Source organism: Sceloporus occidentalis, unplaced genomic scaffold (assembly GCF_023333645.1).
Source record: "Sceloporus occidentalis isolate IW3139 unplaced genomic scaffold, rSceOcc1.0.p SCAF_2, whole genome shotgun sequence".
Lineage (NCBI taxonomy): Eukaryota > Metazoa > Chordata > Lepidosauria > Squamata > Phrynosomatidae > Sceloporus > Sceloporus occidentalis.
In genome coordinates this window covers 267,881,226-267,898,871 of record NW_028316982.1, presented here as the reverse complement: position 1 = coordinate 267,898,871, position 17,646 = coordinate 267,881,226, and the positions used below count along the sequence as shown (strand labels likewise).

The following is a 17,646-nucleotide window of genomic DNA, read 5'->3' as shown; positions in this document are numbered from 1 at the left end:
TTCTTCTGTTTTTAGCAAGTAGCAATAGCTTTCTATACTGCTTCACATTGAACTAAGCAGTCTCTAAGCAATTTATAATGTGTAAGCCAATTGCGCCCAACAAGCTGGGTATTCATTTTAGCGACCTACAAAAGGATGCAAGGCTGAGTGGACCTTGGAGCCCCTGGGATCAAACTCACATAACCTTGTGGCTGCAGTACAGGCATTTAGACATTGTGCCACCAGGGCTTCTTCTCTCTGTCTGAAAAGTTTTTCTTCTTTTGAATAACTTATTAAAATGATAATGATGATAACTATTCTGCACTTCATCCAAGTAGCAAGAAGTTCAAGGGATATCCTGGGGACAAAAGAGCACCGGAGACCTAGGATGTCCTGGGTGTACTGAGCTGTGTCTCCACCCCCAGGCAGAGGTGTTTTGGAGTCCATGGCCATTTCTGCATAGGCCAAAATACTCTGGATGCATCCTGGAGTACTCTGGCCCCAAAGCTGCCCCAATGTCCCCCCCCCCCTTACTTGGGTACCCCAGAGCGACATCAGGTGGCCATTGGCTATTTCTCCTTCTAGTTATGCTTTCTGTGAGTGGCAGTGGTATTCCAACTTGTTGTTTGGCCTTTTTTGTTCTCTGAAAGCTGATCCTTTTCTTGAAACATTGGCAATATCAAGGACTGAATCTGGGGATTAATGCATGTCCAACCTATGATGCTCCACTAAATGTCTTGTTTTATTCTCATGTAACTATGTGAAGTAGATCTGTTGTTGATTTAATGAGGCTACTGTGCAGACTGCCATAGACAGGGTGAGATGGTAGGTTGAAAGACAGGTATGTCATGTTCTTCTTCAGAGAGCATGGAGAAGTGCTTTTTAAAAATACTACAATTTCCAGACTCCTCCAGCTACAGGTCTGTGCTGTCTCAAAGATTTTGCAATCTAACCCCCACCTCATCCCAAATATTTTCTCCAAGCACTGCTAAATTCCACTTCACAAACAAGCTTCGTCATTAGAGGGCTGTATAGCCCTAAATTCCAGCAAGCCTTGGCAAAGTTACCCTTTTTTGAAGAACAGCTCCCAGAATTCCCTGGCCATAGCGGCTAGAGCATTCTAGGAATGGCATCTTGGAAAAGTAACATTCCCTAGCGCTGCGCAGAATATTGGACTGGAAAATGCAGCACATGAAGTCACGTTTGGATGGCAATTTTAGAATTTTAAATTGAAAATTATATTGAAAATTAAAATTAAATTTTAGAAAATTAAATTTGAAAAAAAAATTTAAATTTTACTATTTAAACATTTTACAGTTTTAGTAGAAATGGGAGAAAGAAGCACTCCTGATGGAAAGGAAGGGTGTTCCAAACGTAGGTAAAGAGATATCTAACTGCATTCTCCATTTCCCTAGGATATTCTCATTACTCACCCCTTCACAAAGATCTCCAACTGGAGCAGTGGCAACACCTACTTCCACATTACCATTGGCAACTTGGTGCGAGGCAGCAAACTGCTCTGCGAGACTTCATTGGTAAGGAGGAGGACACACTGATTTTTCATCTGTATTTTCAGACACACCTATTTCTCATGAGAAACATTACTCTTAGCACAAAAATCTACTGTTTCCAGAAAACACATAAGGGGTTGGGGACAAAAAAAAGGTGTTCTTTCATAGAAAAACATAGTTTTGCACGCAAAAAAATGATTATTTCTGGAAACAGAGATGTATTTTACACAGAAATTGTGAGGGCTACTCCCCTCAAAAGATATATGTCTTTGCATTAAAAAAACATTGTTTCCAGAAGCATATGTTTTGGGGGGGGGGGATTTTTTTGCATAAATTTGATTTTTGCACAAAAAATGGTTTGGGAAACAGAAATGTTTGTAAAAACATTTTTTTCATGAAAAAAGCTATTTTTGCACACACAAAAAACGTACATTTTTATATAGAGAAATTTCCCTGAACACTTCAGAATGTGATTATACCAGGCAACCAGTGCATGAAAATATTCATTTTCTCCCACAGTGGGAAGAAAAGTACACAGATTATTCATTTTCCTCTGTGAGGGTGAAATAGTTGAAGATTTACTTCTCTACATTCATGTCCCGCTGGGGGCCTCCTCCGATAAGAAACTGGCCAGGAGGTAGACCTTTGGTCTGGTCCAACATGGCCCCACTCAGGCTCTGACCTTGTGCCACTCATTTGATACAAAGGCAGTGGTTATGAGCAATGGTGCACCTCCTATATTTGACACCAAGTGCAGATCATTTTTAATACCCCCTACCTTTCTACTATAATATTTCTGGGTCTTGCAGGGCTGCCATGTGCAGCCAGCAGAGTCACCAGATTTGAAAGATAGCCCAGTCCCAGCAGCGGCTACTGCCCCACAGCCTTTTCCAGATCTGCCAGAGCTTTTGGCCAAGCTCAGTGGAGAGAAGACTTGCTTTCCTGCCTGACCACAGAGCCACCAGACCTGAAAGGCAACCACTGGCGCACCCAGTGTGGTCCTCACCCCTCACAGACCCTAATGATGACCCTGGCTGTGAAGCTACTGGATGCTATGGCATGGGTGCCATGCTGTGTTGGGGGAAGGAGGGGATTCAGTGGATGGGTATGATAGCTTCTCATTGCCACTATTTTTTGTTAGGGCTACAAGATGGATGATCTCTTGACTTCCTACATCAGCCAGATGCTGACAGCGATGAGTAAACAAAGAAGCGCAAAAGGAAGCAAGTGAACTGAGAGTGATCACTGGCCAATGGCCCTGGCATTGCTCTGCCAGCTGAGGGCTGTGGGTTACCCCTGCAGTTGGGGGAAGACCTTCTCCACCCAAGTGTGGAAGATGAGCAGGACCCCTTCAGAAAGCCTGTCGGACTCTGATTCTGAGGACTGTGGATTGACGTCCCCTTCAAGTGAGGATGACTATCTGTGAGAACAGCCTTTCATTTTACACACGCACACACTGACGGACTTTTCCCCCCTCTCTTTTTCTGGATTTAAGCCTCAACGCTTCGTCCAGACTGTGGTACAGCAAAACTCCGGTGTGATTGTTTTCCATATGGAACCAAAGTGGCAAGAGTCATCAAGGACTGAATGTGGAAAGGCTGTGTAATGCTTCTTTTAAGGTCTTTCACAACAAAATTATCAACAAAGAGATTTATGGACCAAGCCGCTGTGCTAGAAATGGGAAAATCTCATTAAAATCTGCTGGGTTTTTGTTTGACGGGAAGAGAAGAAAACAGTATATTCTTCTTTTTTCTTTTTTAATTCCTTTTTCAGATAAAACTTTCAAGAGGCCAAGGAAATGATGTACATTTCATACACAAAAAGGAAAAGAAAAAGGCTTAGTACCGATTGATCAAGAAACGTGTAACATATGGGCCACAAAGCTTAAATGTGCAATAGCTGACCTTATTTAAGGAGGTTTGGTTTTACAGTGTGTGTGGGTTTTTTTAATTTCTTACTCCTTTTATTTATTTAACATGGGGTGGGGAATGGCTTTTCTCAACTCAGAAGAAAAAATTCAGAGAAGGGGTGGAGTGTGTTTTGGTTTGGTTTGGTTTTCACAGATCTGCTATTGATCTTAGGGAAAGATAATATAAAGATCTGATCAGTGGGACTCATTTTTGAATGAGTAAGTTTAACTTTATGCCCAAAGGTTTTCTTCCTTGATTCTTAAGTTGGAGGGAACACTGGAAACAGAATTTTCTGGGTGCTGGAAGGTTTCTTCCAGTTCATATCTGTGCAAAACTGCCCTGCCTATCATGCTAGACGGAACAATAATCCTACAGAAAACCATGTCTAATGTGTTAATTCACTCCTTTTCCCATTTTTGTGGTCAAGTCAATTGGAAAATCTGCTAATTTTTTAAATTTAAATTGGCCAAGAAATTATTTTGATTTGAATTTTTTCTTAGGGTTTTGGTGAGTTTTAGGAAGGCAGTGGGGAGAGGAATGAAATTACTGTAAGCTGATAAATTGTTGTACCTTCCAAGGGAAAGAAATACTCAAAGCAACCTTTCCTGAAAATGGAAAGGTTCTAAGACAAAGGTCTTAGGGGGGAAAAACTGGCCACTTTGAATTCCAAAACTAGTATTTCCATTCTGTCCTCTGCTCAAAGCAACATCACGTATTGCTAAAGTAGAAGTGGGAAAAGTTAACATGGGGAGAGGGCACACAACTACCTTGTTGGCCAAAATCAGCTGAAAATGCATCCCAGATGTAATCAGAAATATAATTTTGGTTTTCACTTCCCTTTAAAAAACAACAACTAATTTTTAGTTTTTTGTGGGTTTTTCGGGCTATGTGGCCATGTTCTACCAGAGTTTCTTTCTGATGTTTTGCCAGCATCTATGGCTGGCATCTTCAAATGCATAATCTTCAGTTATGCATTATAATTGCTTTATTTATATACCGCTATTTCAAAGATCATAGCGGTGAACAGCAAGTAAGCTAATTTGCCCCCAACAGTCTGGGTACTCATTTTAGCGACCTCGGAAGGATGCAAGCCTGAGTCGAGCTTGGGCCCTTTTGCTGGTCTTGAACTCGCAACCTTGTGGTTTCGAGTGAATGGCTGCAGTACAGGCATTTTAACCACTGCATGCCAGTCACAGATGCTGGCGAAACGTCAGGAAGAAACTCTTCTAGAACGTGGCCACATAGCCCGAAAAACCCACAAAAAACTATGGATGCTGGCCATGAAAGCCTTCGACTTAACTAATTTTTACCATTTCAATAAATTTATTGAGTTGGGTTTTTTAAAGGTATACTACCACTCTAAGTGTACTACGTAATTTTTAAAAATTATTATTGTTTTTGCTTGAAAAAACTTTTTTAAAAAATGGGTTTTAGAGGGGAAGGGCCTTCTAACCACAAATAAAAGGTTGTGAGCTGCATCCAAATCACTTTCCTCACCCTTCCTCTACATCAACTTGTTGCTCACTGGATACAACCCCACATTTGCAGGTCTGGAGACTGTGTAACATATTTCAAGAAAGTAGAAAAGCATCATCCATTTGGAATTTCTCATGGGCAACCCCCCTGCAGTGAACAAAATACATAAGCATGCAGCTGGAAGCTTGCATGCTTAACAGGACTGTTTTAACAGAATCATGAGTTTCCAAATTAAGGACTTTCGATTCATTATGACTCTGGGACACACCAACATGCATACATCCAAGCCATTCGTTTGTTCTGAGGTACCTGTCCTCAACTAGAATTTCTAACTGCTTGCAGGATTCCTTCCTTTCATGGTGACTGGCAATGAGGAGGTCAATCAGGCCTGGTTTCCAACATCACAATTGTGCCACTTGTACCCTTTGGCTCATCCATCCATCCATCCATCCATCCATCCCAACATGTCTTACTGCATAAATTTACATTTTGTGTGTGTGCGTTTTCCTGTTTTTGAAGTCATTTTGAGGAAGGAGCAGGTCCAGCCTATGTGTTGCATTTTGTGTGTCTGCCTCTGTTTGTTGTGTTCAGACAAGAGAAGTGATGCAGAATGGTTGGTGTTATGGAACATTTCAATTAAAGCAAAACATTTTGAAGAAAAAGAGAGAGACCATATATTATTTGATAACACATGCAAGAAATCAGATATTATTTTAAAGAGATGCTTCTGATATTTGGACTAAAATCTCAGCTTACCCATAATGGGTAAGATGCTGCATCAAGGTTGTGTAGCATAAATCTACACACTCAAAGTTATGCAGTTATTGGGATATGCAACCTTTGTACTGGATGACAATGTTTCACATTTCAGTGCACAACCAGATGTGTAGCCACATGCCCAATAGAATCACAATGGTGAACTGAAATGCAGATGTTCTTCATCAGGAAAAGGTCCAACCAGTTCTGCGGAGAAACCTACCCATGTATAAGAGACCAACAGAATTCTGGCCACTAAGATCAGGCATGTTCTTACCCTGGGCAAGCATAGGATGGAATCCTGTTGGTAACGCATTCATGTAACTCAAGGTTACAGATATACATCTTTTTGATGCTCCACAAGGAGATATCCTGTTCCTCCTTGTGCAATATTCAAACATATGTATCCCAAGGAAGTTTTCAAGTCCTGGGGGGCATTTTCACAACTCTTTACTGGCAAAAAGTAATCAGTGAGGTTGCCCCCACCTCAACTGCAGTTCTGTAGCAAAGGGAAGAAAGTTGAGGCTGTTCCCCTGCATCTCGAGCAACTCTGGTGAATGGAGTTTGCCCTCACAAATCTCTAGTGAGTCTCTGGCGATCCAGGGAAATGAGATTAGTATTCTGCACCCATAACTGCACCTGAGAGCAGTGTTGTTCCTCCTGGCCAATAAACAGCTACAGCAGACAGACACAGAAAGGTCTGAAAAGGTCTGCTTGGTATCGGCAGGAGCAGCAATCAACCATGCCTGTAGTGCACTATGTTCTTACACAACCTGGTGTTATGGCCATGGTCTTTAGTCCCTCTGGTTTTTGACTCACACTCTCAGCTTCAATGTTTGAATCAGATCCTGACTCCTAGATCTTACTTTGACCTGATGTAGGATCATGGTCTTTAGTAACTCTGGTCTCTGATTTGAACTCTTGGTTTCAATGTTTGGCTCAAGTCTTGGCTTCCGGATCCCACTGCTAAAGTCTGACACTGGTTGATATTGCAACATGTACATGTTGTCTGGGCTTTTACTGTGTCACCTTACTTTAAAAAATGAAAGAAAAGGAAACATTTTCTTTTCCTCAATACATTTTTTTGCATATCCATGTTAAGAATCATTTTGAAGAAAAAACATAGTTACAATACAATATTTGTAAAGACTTAGTGTGCAGACAATAATCCATACATAGAAAAGGATCAGCTGGTGGGTTTTCCCCCCCACCAAGCTGTGGCATGCCTTCCCTTGAGACTCCTACAAGTTAAGGGAGCCTTCAGTTTATATAGGGCTTTTGGAACAGCTACGTGCACTTTCCCCAAATCTCTTTCTGGCAAGAGTCATATGAACGGGGTCTGTTTCTGAAAAGGTGGAAACTGGACAGCTTGCCTTAAAGTATATTCCAAAGACCAGTCTTATGAAACACCAATACACGATAATGAGAAATACCTGGATAAAATCCACCTGCATTCTCCAGCTAAAAACTTGGGAAAGTCTCCAGGCCTCTTAATCATGAAAGATAGGGATTCTCTGCTCTTCTGGGGAAAGTAGCCAGGAAAACCCAAGCCATGAAAATCCAAGCAGTATCTGATCTCTATGGACAATTCCATGAGTATGCTAATCTGTAGTTTTTCTGGAGAGGCAAACTCACAGATGGAAAACAGTCTTCTGCTTAGATGACAGAACTCTCTATGCCACTCTTTTAGGCTACCGTCGCCATTGTATCAGATTCTGAAAATATATAAGGATGAAATGTTGGGGGTTTTTTTCACCTAAACTGAATACTGAGAACAAGTAATACCCCTCCCCAAAACAGAGACCATGCAAATATATTTGATTACACAAAACATCTTAAATTATTTACTATTATTCATTCATTTTACAAATTTATATAGTGCTTCACAAACAGAATTTTACTGCCTTATAACACGAGAAAAGAAATCTGAAACGGAGCAGGAAAACAGTGATTTCCTTGATGCCAATCTGCATGATGTCATAGCATTTCCATTCTCCTTCCAGAAGGAGATGTTCATAAAAGCATGCCTTTTGTTGAAGGGATTTTTCCAGCATGACCAAAGAGATGCTTTTACAACCGTCTCCCTTGGAAAGAGAATGGAAGTGATACAACTTCATGCAGAGAGGCATGGAAAAGCCACTACTCTCCTGCTCCATTTTGGATTTCTTTTCTTGTGTTATAAGACTCTTACTGAAGTAGTAAATCATAAAAGTCATACATACATATAAAAAGGCAATATAAAAATTGCTGAAAACTATTTCATTGTGCATGTATCTAAAACAGCAGCTTATCTGATTAAGAGCTCAAGTGAAGAAAAACATTTCTAATGCACATCTAACTTGCTCAGTTGCTGGTGCATGCCTTAATTCCAGCGGGTGCAAGTATATATGACGCCTTCTTTTGAGCAGCCACCAGATCAATCAAAGCAGTGTTTGGCACTACTAGAAGGACCTCCTCCTAAGTTTAGGGACTTGTTCATTGGGACTAGTATTACCCCCTTAAATTTTACCCAGTTAAATATAGGTAGGCAATGCAAAACATTTAGCACAAATGTTCTATGTTAATAATAGGTTTGTCCACAAATCCATTAAGCCATTCTAAAATTGCACTATCCCAAGGAGAATAAGGCTCACTTGTTTCTAACTTGTTGTGTGAGTCACTGTCAAAAAGGTTCGTGCTGCTCTTAGCCACAAGGTCACCACTCCTCAGCGCTTTCCACCTAGAAAGAAAGGAAGAAGCCATTTTTATGTACTAGCAGATTTGTTGCCACTTCACTACCACTTGCAGTCATCTATGAACCATATAAATATATATTGTAACACCAGGCTACTTTGTGAGGCTGTCGTAAGGATTACTGGAAATAAAAATCTATGAGGGGAATCAGGAACACTTGAATTTTGTGACGTAAAATGGACAGACATTTCCTTCAGCACAAAATGCAGCCACTGAAGTGCAAACAGGATTAGAGCCACTGAGATGATGGGGAGAAGGGATCAATGCGTTCAGATGAATTCTGAGGTACAGTCAGCACTCCCTATCCACAGATTCTGCATCCATGGATTCATCCATCCACGGATTGAAAATAAGCCAACCCACACCAAAAAATCCAAAAAAGCAAACCTTGATTTTGCCAGTTTACATAAGGGACACCTTTTTACTATGCCATTGCATAGAATGAGACTTGAGCAACCGTGGATTTTGATATCCACAAGGGGTCATGGAGTCAAATCCTAGCAGATACCAAAGTTGTACTGTACACTGAAATCATCTATATTTCTGTCTCTCCCTACCTACCGCTGGGAGAGAGCTCTAAAAACAGTGTCAACAGCACAAGGTTTGAGAATGCTCAGTGGCCTCCAGGAGCCACCAAATACTGATCCATGGTTGCCTGGCTAGTTAGAACCTGTAACAGGCACATTCCTGTTAATAGGAGGTGGCACACTGGAATATTTTGTTCCAAATCCCTTTTTGGGTGTGGATGTGCATAAGTGTGTGTGTGTTTGTGTGTGAGAACGAGAGAAGGAGGGGGAGAAATTAGGGGGTCCCCTTTCAAGCTTCAATGGGTTTACTACCAGGCCAAACTGTTTATTTTTAGGATTGGGGGATGCTGTGCTGTCTCATTTATAAAATCAGCAGAATGGGCACTGAAGGAGAAGATGAATAGATGTGGATAAAAGACTGGAAGGAAGGAGATCAACAAGACCACTGTATTCTCCCCTATTTTTCCACCACCATTCTTTCTCAGTGTTCAAGTGACTATGTTCTGAAGACTATACGTCTTCTATGAGCACACCCACAGACCTGCAGCTGTGAGCCTATACAGTCTGCCCTCCTTATGTGCCTGAATTCTTTATCCATAGAATCAAGCATCCATGACTTGAAATACATACACACGCATACACGCACACATACATGCACACAAAGCAAAACATGATTTTGCCATTTTATATAAGGGATGCTATTTTGCTATCCATTGTATTTAATGGGATTTGAACATCCACTGATTATGGTGTCCTGGAACCAAACCCCAGCACATACCAGGGGCCCACTGTATCTAGTTGCTAAGTCTCAGATGGAACAGGGCAGAATGATGTACGAGGCATACACACATGTAAACTGAGTATACATATATGTATGTCTTATTTTGGATGGGGTCCAATCAGTTCATTGCATGCCTTCAAAATCCTCTCACCACTTCAGGACCTGCCAAGCCCCATGGGCAATGCTACAGCCCTTAAATGTCAGAGGATGAAGAAGGGAGGGACATGAACAAGAAAGAAAGGAATGGCTCCTCTCTCCACAGCAATTTGCAATGGTGAGAATGACCAGGATGAGCACAGAAACAAACTTTGACCATCTAACATTCCACAAGGTCAATAGTCTTATTTCCTTTTTGGAAGATGAAGGGCCAGAAAGGTTGGCTTACTTAGAGCTTATGCTCAAAGGAAGATCTGAACCAATAACCTTCTTATCTACACGGAAAGGCTTTGTCACACGAAGCTCTTCTGCTAAAATAACATTGTTTCTAAAAATGTGATGCACTTGGTCTCTTTCCTATTATACTTTAGGGCAGGGGTAGGCAACCTTTTTGAGCCGGGGGCCGGGTTGCTGTCCCTCAGACAACTGGGGGGCCGAAGCCACAAAATAAATAATTAAATATTTTTTTAAAAAAATTAAATACATAAATAAACCAGGACAAATGTAGGACAAAATTTTCAAATGGAAGACCCTTTTTTTAAAAAAATGGAGGACACGCAAAAAAATTTGCTGATTTTTTAAAAAAATGTTAATATAAATGCATGTTTCTGAGGCTTCTATAGACAATTGCCCCCCAAAGGCCCCGGCAGCAATTGGCGGCAGGACTGGGCTGGGGCCGGTCCCAAGGCCTCACCGGGCCGCATCCGGCCCGCGGGCCGCAGGTTGCCTACCCCTGCTTTAGGGAACCTTTCTGGGATTGTACCCTTTGTGCTTAAAGCTGATCACACACAGCAATTGGGACTGTTCACTCAGACCTGTTACAGACTGTCAAAATAAAGCTGCTTCGGGTCTCTTTGGAGGTATGCTGTTTAAATGATGCATGCTCCCTAAGAATCTGGAAGCTGCACCAAAGCTGCACTCCAGTGCTTAGGAATGGAGTGTGGCTTTGGCGCGACCTCCGGATTCTTAGGACCCATGCATCATTTAAATAGCATACCTCCAAAGAGACCCGAAGCAGCTTTATTTTGGCAGTCTGTAACAGGCCTCAGTGTCACCCCTAAGGCTGCATCTGCACTGCAGAAATAATTCAGTTTGACCCCACTTTTAACTGCCATGGCTGAATACTATGGAATTCTGAGGACTGTAGTTTTGTGAGACATTTAGCCTTCTCTGTCAGAGAGCTCTGGTGCCAAACTACAAATCCCAAAATCCCATAGCATGGAGCCATGGCAGTTAAAGTGGGGTCAAATTGGATTATTGCTGCATTGTAGATGCAGCCCAAGACATTATCCCAACCTTTTTTTCCTATTTCGACACAAGTGTGCACATACACACCTTGGTTCCACCTCCCTGAAATATAAATGAAAACAGTTTCATGTTTAAAAAGGCATTTTTTCCCTTGTGAGTGTGGGCACCTCCTGATCAGGACAGATCTAGTTTCAGACTTAACTAATTGCTGGCAGATGAAAGGCAGCAGAGATAGCTCTGTCTGACCTATCTCAATGCTGGTTTTCATCTTCCAGCAATTAATTAAATCTGAAGTTAGAACAAACTAACTTTGGGTGAAGGAAATAAAGGGTGAAGGAAATAAAAAACAGTTTTAAAAAACTGTAAGACTCTTATCTACTTATATTACTAAGTGCATGTATAACTGTGTGTCTGAGAGAGAGAGAGAGAGAGAGCTGTAAAACTGATATTAAACTGTTTACTTTTATGTGGGAAATCATAGCAGAACAGTAGCAGGAAAGGAGGTCACTAATGGATTTTTTTTTTTTAATTAAGAGAAAGAAACGCTTTAAAATGGTCTCCCAAAAGAGGACAACAGAAAAGGACAGTATCATGTGATAAGCCCCAACTGAAAATACTATTAACCTGGCTTAACTGAAATTTACCTGCCTTGTCTAATAAAGCCCGTAGGAGATTATCACATGGGGACAGAAAGGGGAACAGGACAGGAATGAGTTGCTCTCCCATCCTTATTCCATCCGGGACCATAATCACACAAAAGAAATTCACACGTGCCACACTGATCCAGTTATTGTCCCATTAGTGAAATGAAATTGTATTAACAGGTTCTTCTGTTAATACAAAATGACAGGAAATGAGGGGACAATTCTACCATTCACGGGAAAATGACAGGATCAGCACGACATCATATGAAAGTCTTTTGCAGGATCGCCGTCATTTGCACTTCCCAGATGGGACAATGACAGGATTGGTGCAACGTCACGTGAAAGTCCTTCTCTCGATCACACAGGAAGGACAGGACAAGGATGGAGAAATGATGGGACAGGAACGTCCTTTTCTCCATCTGATAATCTCTTTAGTCTCTCACATCAGACAATATATCCCATAGTTAATCCATGACATTTTAGCTCTCAGTGCTTCTGTGTACCTTCCAAATGTCCCAATTTGGCAGGAACAGTCCTGCTTCATCCTCTATCACCCCACATTTTCAGCTGCTTCTAAAGTGTCCCAGTTTCTCTCTCCTACTCCTACTTTCTCCTTTGGTCCATGGTTTGTTTCAATTGTTGCAAATTGAGTTCAAAGTGCCAAAATAGTTCCTAGCCCGCATGTTCTTCTTCATTAATAATTTTTGCCATCTCAACCCCATTCTGAGGTTGCTCGGACACGTGTCTCCTGATTTTGATCTGTGAAACTTTGGGCGGTATGCTTCTACCATGCTGGATGAATGCTTAGGAAGACAGCATCATCCTGGTGTTTAGATAGCCCTAGAAAATTCTTTGCCTGTTATATACCCCACCCTAAGGACAATGGACAGAAGAAGCTACCCCATTCAAACGGAGGAATTTACCGGAAGATACCGAAGATGAAACTGATGAAAATAATAGCCACCAGATCTATTATGGTCCACATAATCCTGTATTCCATGGGAGTCTGTAACAGAACAGTAGACAAGCTAATAGTTATTATAATTGAGTATACCTGCTTATCAGGTAGTTGGACCAAATGGCCCTTGTGGCTTCTTAACTCTAAGATGCTATAATTTGTTCTCCAAGATAATAAAAAAGTAGGACAACATTGCAAGAGGATTTGAAAACTGGAGGACCTGGTCCATTTCACAGTTCACGGGTCAATTTGTTGTCTCGAGTTGCTAGAGATAGCTAAGGAATGCTTGAGGAATTTGTCATTTGGAAACAGGCTGAGTCTCCTTTATCTAGAATTCCAAAATCCAAAATGTTCCAAAAACTAAAGTTTTTTCATGGTTGGCTGAGATACTGGCATCTTTGTTTTCTTATGGTTCAGTGTACACAAACTTTGTTTCATGCACAAAATTATTTTTAAATAATGTGCATAAAATTAAAAGGTATATAAGAAACAAACAAATTTTGTGTTTAGGCATAGGGTCCCATCTCCAAGATATCTCATTATGTAGATAAATGTAAATATAGGTATTCCGAAATCCAAAATTTCTGGTCCCAAGCATTTCAGATAAGGCAAACTCAACCTTTATAGCGATGTGATCTGTACATTCCAGACTAATATGGACAGCAAAACAGATTTCATAATTCTTTGAATGTTGTTATAGATGTTAACATTGAGTCTAAAACATAATGTTCAAATGCATCTTAAACAGAAAGAAACATTACAGCATGAGTTCCACAGGCTCTAATGCAAATCATTAGATGCAAGAAGTTTTATCCAGATTTCACACACACACACACACACACACAAATACAAGTAAGCAACAAATGGCACTGTTTTCAGATAGCAAATAGGATCCTATAAGATCTGAAAAAAATTGATTTAAATTATTAAACACATACATATATGTAATGCACATGGTTGGCTGCAGGACCAAAGACAGCGAAGCCAGAGGTAAATTAAATAAAGAAAGGATATGAGAATTATATTATTAGCTGTGATCATTCACAAATCCATACAAACATCCTGGGACTAGGTAAGCCAACTGATATAAGCAATGTGATAAGAATCACATTTCAGGACCCTGGTGACAGACAGAAACTTCCTGATCCATTCTAGCTAAATAATCTCATTTTCATCTCCCTTTGATATTCTCCTGTCCTGCAATGGATGCTATGATCAATGGAAAGGGGCCTTGTAGAGTGAAGTGGAATGCTTTCATGGCCAGCATCCATAGTTTTTTGTGGTGTTTTTTGGGGGCTATGTGGCCATGCTCTAGAAGAGTTTATTCCTGATGTTTCGCCAGCATCCGTGGCTGGCTTCTTCAGAGAATGTTGGCATAGAAGAATGCAAAGAGGATTAGTGTCTGCTAATTGGTGATCATTGTCTGCTGGGAATCCCCCTGACTGTGGGTGGTTTCTCATTTGTATTTGCTGTTCTTCCGGACTGGTAGCCAAACTTTGTTCACTTTAAGGGTTTCTTCTTTCCGGTTGAAATTACCCAGATGTTTATGGATTTCAATGGCTTCCCTATGCATTCTGACCTGATAGTTGTTGGCATGGTCCAGAATTTCAGTGTTTTCAAACAGCATTTTATGCCCAGGATGGTTTATAACATGTTCTGCTACTGCTGATTTTTCCAGCTGACTCAGTCTGCAGTGTCTCTCATGTTCCTTGATTCATGTTTGTACACTGTGTTTGGTGGTCCCTATGTAGACTTGTCCACGGCTGCATGGTATGCGGTAAACTCCTGCAAACACGAATCAAGGAACAAGTATTCTGGATTTTTTAAAAGAAATATCTGGACAGAAGTTAAAAGCTAATAATGACTCTGGATTTATCATCAAACAGTTCACGATAACAGAAACATCATTTGTATGGTAAAATAAAAAATGAGATCTACTATTGCTGCAATACTGCAATATTTCACTTGTCTGGATATCCCCTTTACCTGTATGCAGCCCTGAGATCTTGTGATATAGGAGAGGATATAAAGACCTGAATGAATCAATAACCCTACCAGGACATATCTGCATTACATAGTGGTCTTCCATCCATTTACTATTTAGGCATAACCCCATTTACCTTTCCCAAACCAGCTATGTTTAGGATAGTATGGTGGACAATTCAGAACGACCTGTCTTGACCCTTAGTCAAGACAATGGCAAGATTTTTTTTCATATCCCTAACCTAGGTAATAAGGAACATTTGTGACCTAATGTAAAAGAGCACACTATACATGTGAATAAATAACAAATGACTAATGCAGCTTGTCTGCTCCCCACAATTACTGAAAATATTCCTGCAGATGCCCACATATTAATGGCACATGTATGTGCTGGGAGACCTTCTCTTTACTTACCATTAGGAAGTAAGGCTGATGGACCATTCCAAGGGTGTGCACAGCATTTGTGGTTACAGAATGAACTCCATAGCACCAGACCAAGGAAAAAAGCCACGGTTCGCTGACCACCCAAAGGTTAATTGTGATGTTGGCTGCTTTATATTTACTTCAAGTAAAAGCACAGGTTTTTAACAACATCAACAATAAAAATTTAAAATACAAAACAGAAAACTATTAAAAGCCGATAAACCCACAGTTAAAATACAATACTATAAAATTATTAAAATACTCTCGTAAGAGTTCATATACAGATTTAAAAGTCATCGTTTAAAATTGACTGGATGGGTGTGCCAAAAGAGATATGTCTTTAATTATGGTTTAAATGCAATCAGTGTTTTCAGCAGTCATATCAATTCTAGCAGGTCATTTGACAGTCTGGGGGCAGCAGAAGAAAAAGTCTAAAATCTATCCAAAATGCCCTGTTGAAATTTGCTACTAAAACGTCTCCCCAAAAATCAAGACCCAGTTTTCTGTTTGTTACTTTTTGAAAGTGATGAAATATGGAGAAGGCAGCTGACTCTATCATTCAAACCTACCAAATATCGATATCGGCCAAATTTCTGTAATCCAGGTTGAGTTTCACAATGTTTTTTGACTTGAGCTCCTGAATGCTTTCTTCATTACCTGACGTCTGCTGGAACCCAGGAGCTTTATGCAGTATATAATGTCTACCTGGATTGTGCAGCCAGAGGACCTGTGATTTGCAGAACAGCAAAATATCATTTATAATACTTTCATCTACCCTTCCCAAAATAATACTTTCATCTACCCAACCAAAAGGATGTTGGCATATTGTGGTGTCATGCATGTGCCCATGGAAATATTGTTAACTTGAATGTGTAAATCATCAATGGACATAAATAGTCAAGCACAGTATTACCATGGGCACAAGCATACCACCACAACATGCCAACATCTTTATGGCAGATCTAGAACAACACTTCCTTAACTCCTGCACCCAGAAACCTCTTTTCTACCTGGGACACATTTATTTATTTATTTATTTATTTAATATATTTATACTTCTATCGTGAACACACTACCAAATCCATAGTTCACAGCCAAGCTCTGATACACTCACATCTGCTCAGACCCACAAGACAGGGATGCCAAATTCATGGATTTACAACAAGCATTCCTAAAGCTACAGTACCCACCATGTTCTTAATGTTATCTGCCCTCAAATCAACCTTGACTCATGGTGACCCTGTAGATGATGCATCTCCAAGACTCCCTATCCTTCACTGTTCTGCTTAGGGTTTGTAGATTCAGGACTGTGACCACCCTGACTGAGTCTAACCATCTGGCATGTGGTCTTCCTCTCTTTCTACTGCCTTCCACCTTTCCTGGCATAATTGTCTTTTCTAATAAGTCATGCTTTCTCATGTCGTGACCAAAGTATGACATCTCCTTTTAATCATCTTGGCTTCCAGAGAGTTCACGCATGATCTATTTTGAGACCCATTAGTTGGTCTTTTTGGCTGTCCACAGTAGTCTCAACACTCTTCTCCAGCACCACATCGCAAATGAATTGATTTTCTTCATATACACTTTCTTCACTGTCCAGTTCTCATATCCATACATGGTGATGGGGAATACAATGAAATGGACGATTCTATCTTTAGTGCTCAGTTGTGTAAAAATAAATGAACAAGGCAAGACCAGTGAAATGTCAGGAATAAACTCTTCTAGAACATGGCTACATAGCCCAAAAAACTCACAAAAAACTATGGATGCCGGCCATGAAAGCCTTCGACTTCATGATACAAAACAGATTGGAGACAGGAATTTACAGAACCCCACTGGTGTCACATACAGCTCCCAGCTGAGACCATTCAGATATAACTACAGTGAGTTACAACCTATTTTGAAAAATAATACTGCCCTCTCAAATGTGGTGGAAGGCCTTTACTTGTCTACAGACAGCTTCCCAATCTCAGACAGTTACTTACTTACAGGAGGACTCACAATACAGATGGTGAGATGGGTACAAGATCTTGACACAAACCCAGATGTTGAAGCTCAACATGTCCAAGACGGAGCTTCTTGTCTTTCCTCCTAAGCACACCCTTCAACACTCCTTTTCTGTCTCTGTGGACAACATTTCTATTCAACCAGTCCAGCAAGCCCGCAGTCTTGGTTTTATCTTTGATTCTTCTCTGTCGTGTATCCCTCAGATCCAGACCACAGCCAAGGCTTGTCGATTCTTTTTATACAATATTGCCAAAATCCGACCATATCTCTCTGCCTCTTCTGCCAAGATCCTGGTCCATGCCCTAGTGATCTCACGACTGGATTATTATAACGTCCTCCTGGCTGGGCTTCCTCTTTCTCACCTCCGTCCTTTAATCTCTGTCCAGCATTCAGCTGCACGCATTATCACATCCACCCACCGCTGTGACCATATCTCTCCTGTCTTGGCATCCCTTCACTGGCTTCCCCTCCCTTTCCGCATTCAGTATAAGCTCCTGCTGTCAACATTTAAAGCCCTCCATGGGCTGGCCCCTCCTTACTTATCAGACCTTATT

The 17,646-nt window shown here is 40.8% G+C and overlaps 2 protein-coding genes across 4 annotated transcripts in view; one reads left to right on the top strand and one right to left on the bottom strand.

Moving 5' to 3' along the window:
- MYO7A (myosin VIIA) overlaps window positions 1-6,040 on the top strand; it is a 185,078-nt gene extending 179,038 nt beyond the window's left edge. For all 3 annotated transcript variants that reach the window (XM_089512992.1, XM_089512994.1, XM_089512993.1), the window contains 2 exons: window positions 1,395-1,514; window positions 2,632-6,040. In XM_089512992.1, coding sequence (XP_089369118.1) covers window positions 1,395-1,514; window positions 2,632-2,721 — 210 coding nt within the window. In that variant the 3' untranslated portion in view covers window positions 2,722-6,040. The remainder of the gene's footprint in view (window positions 1-1,394; window positions 1,515-2,631) is intronic.
- Window positions 6,041-6,655: 615 nt separating this feature from the next.
- LOC149320128 (glycerophosphodiester phosphodiesterase 2-like) overlaps window positions 6,656-17,646 on the bottom strand; it is a 36,376-nt gene continuing 25,385 nt past the window's right edge. The window contains exons 12-16 of the mRNA XM_089512997.1: window positions 15,655-15,812; window positions 15,077-15,224; window positions 12,645-12,727; window positions 8,266-8,351; window positions 6,656-7,347 (exon numbers count right to left, since the gene is read on the bottom strand). Of these exons, the coding sequence (XP_089369123.1) occupies window positions 7,319-7,347; window positions 8,266-8,351; window positions 12,645-12,727; window positions 15,077-15,224; window positions 15,655-15,812 (504 nt within the window). The 3' untranslated portion in view covers window positions 6,656-7,318. The remainder of the gene's footprint in view (window positions 7,348-8,265; window positions 8,352-12,644; window positions 12,728-15,076; window positions 15,225-15,654; window positions 15,813-17,646) is intronic.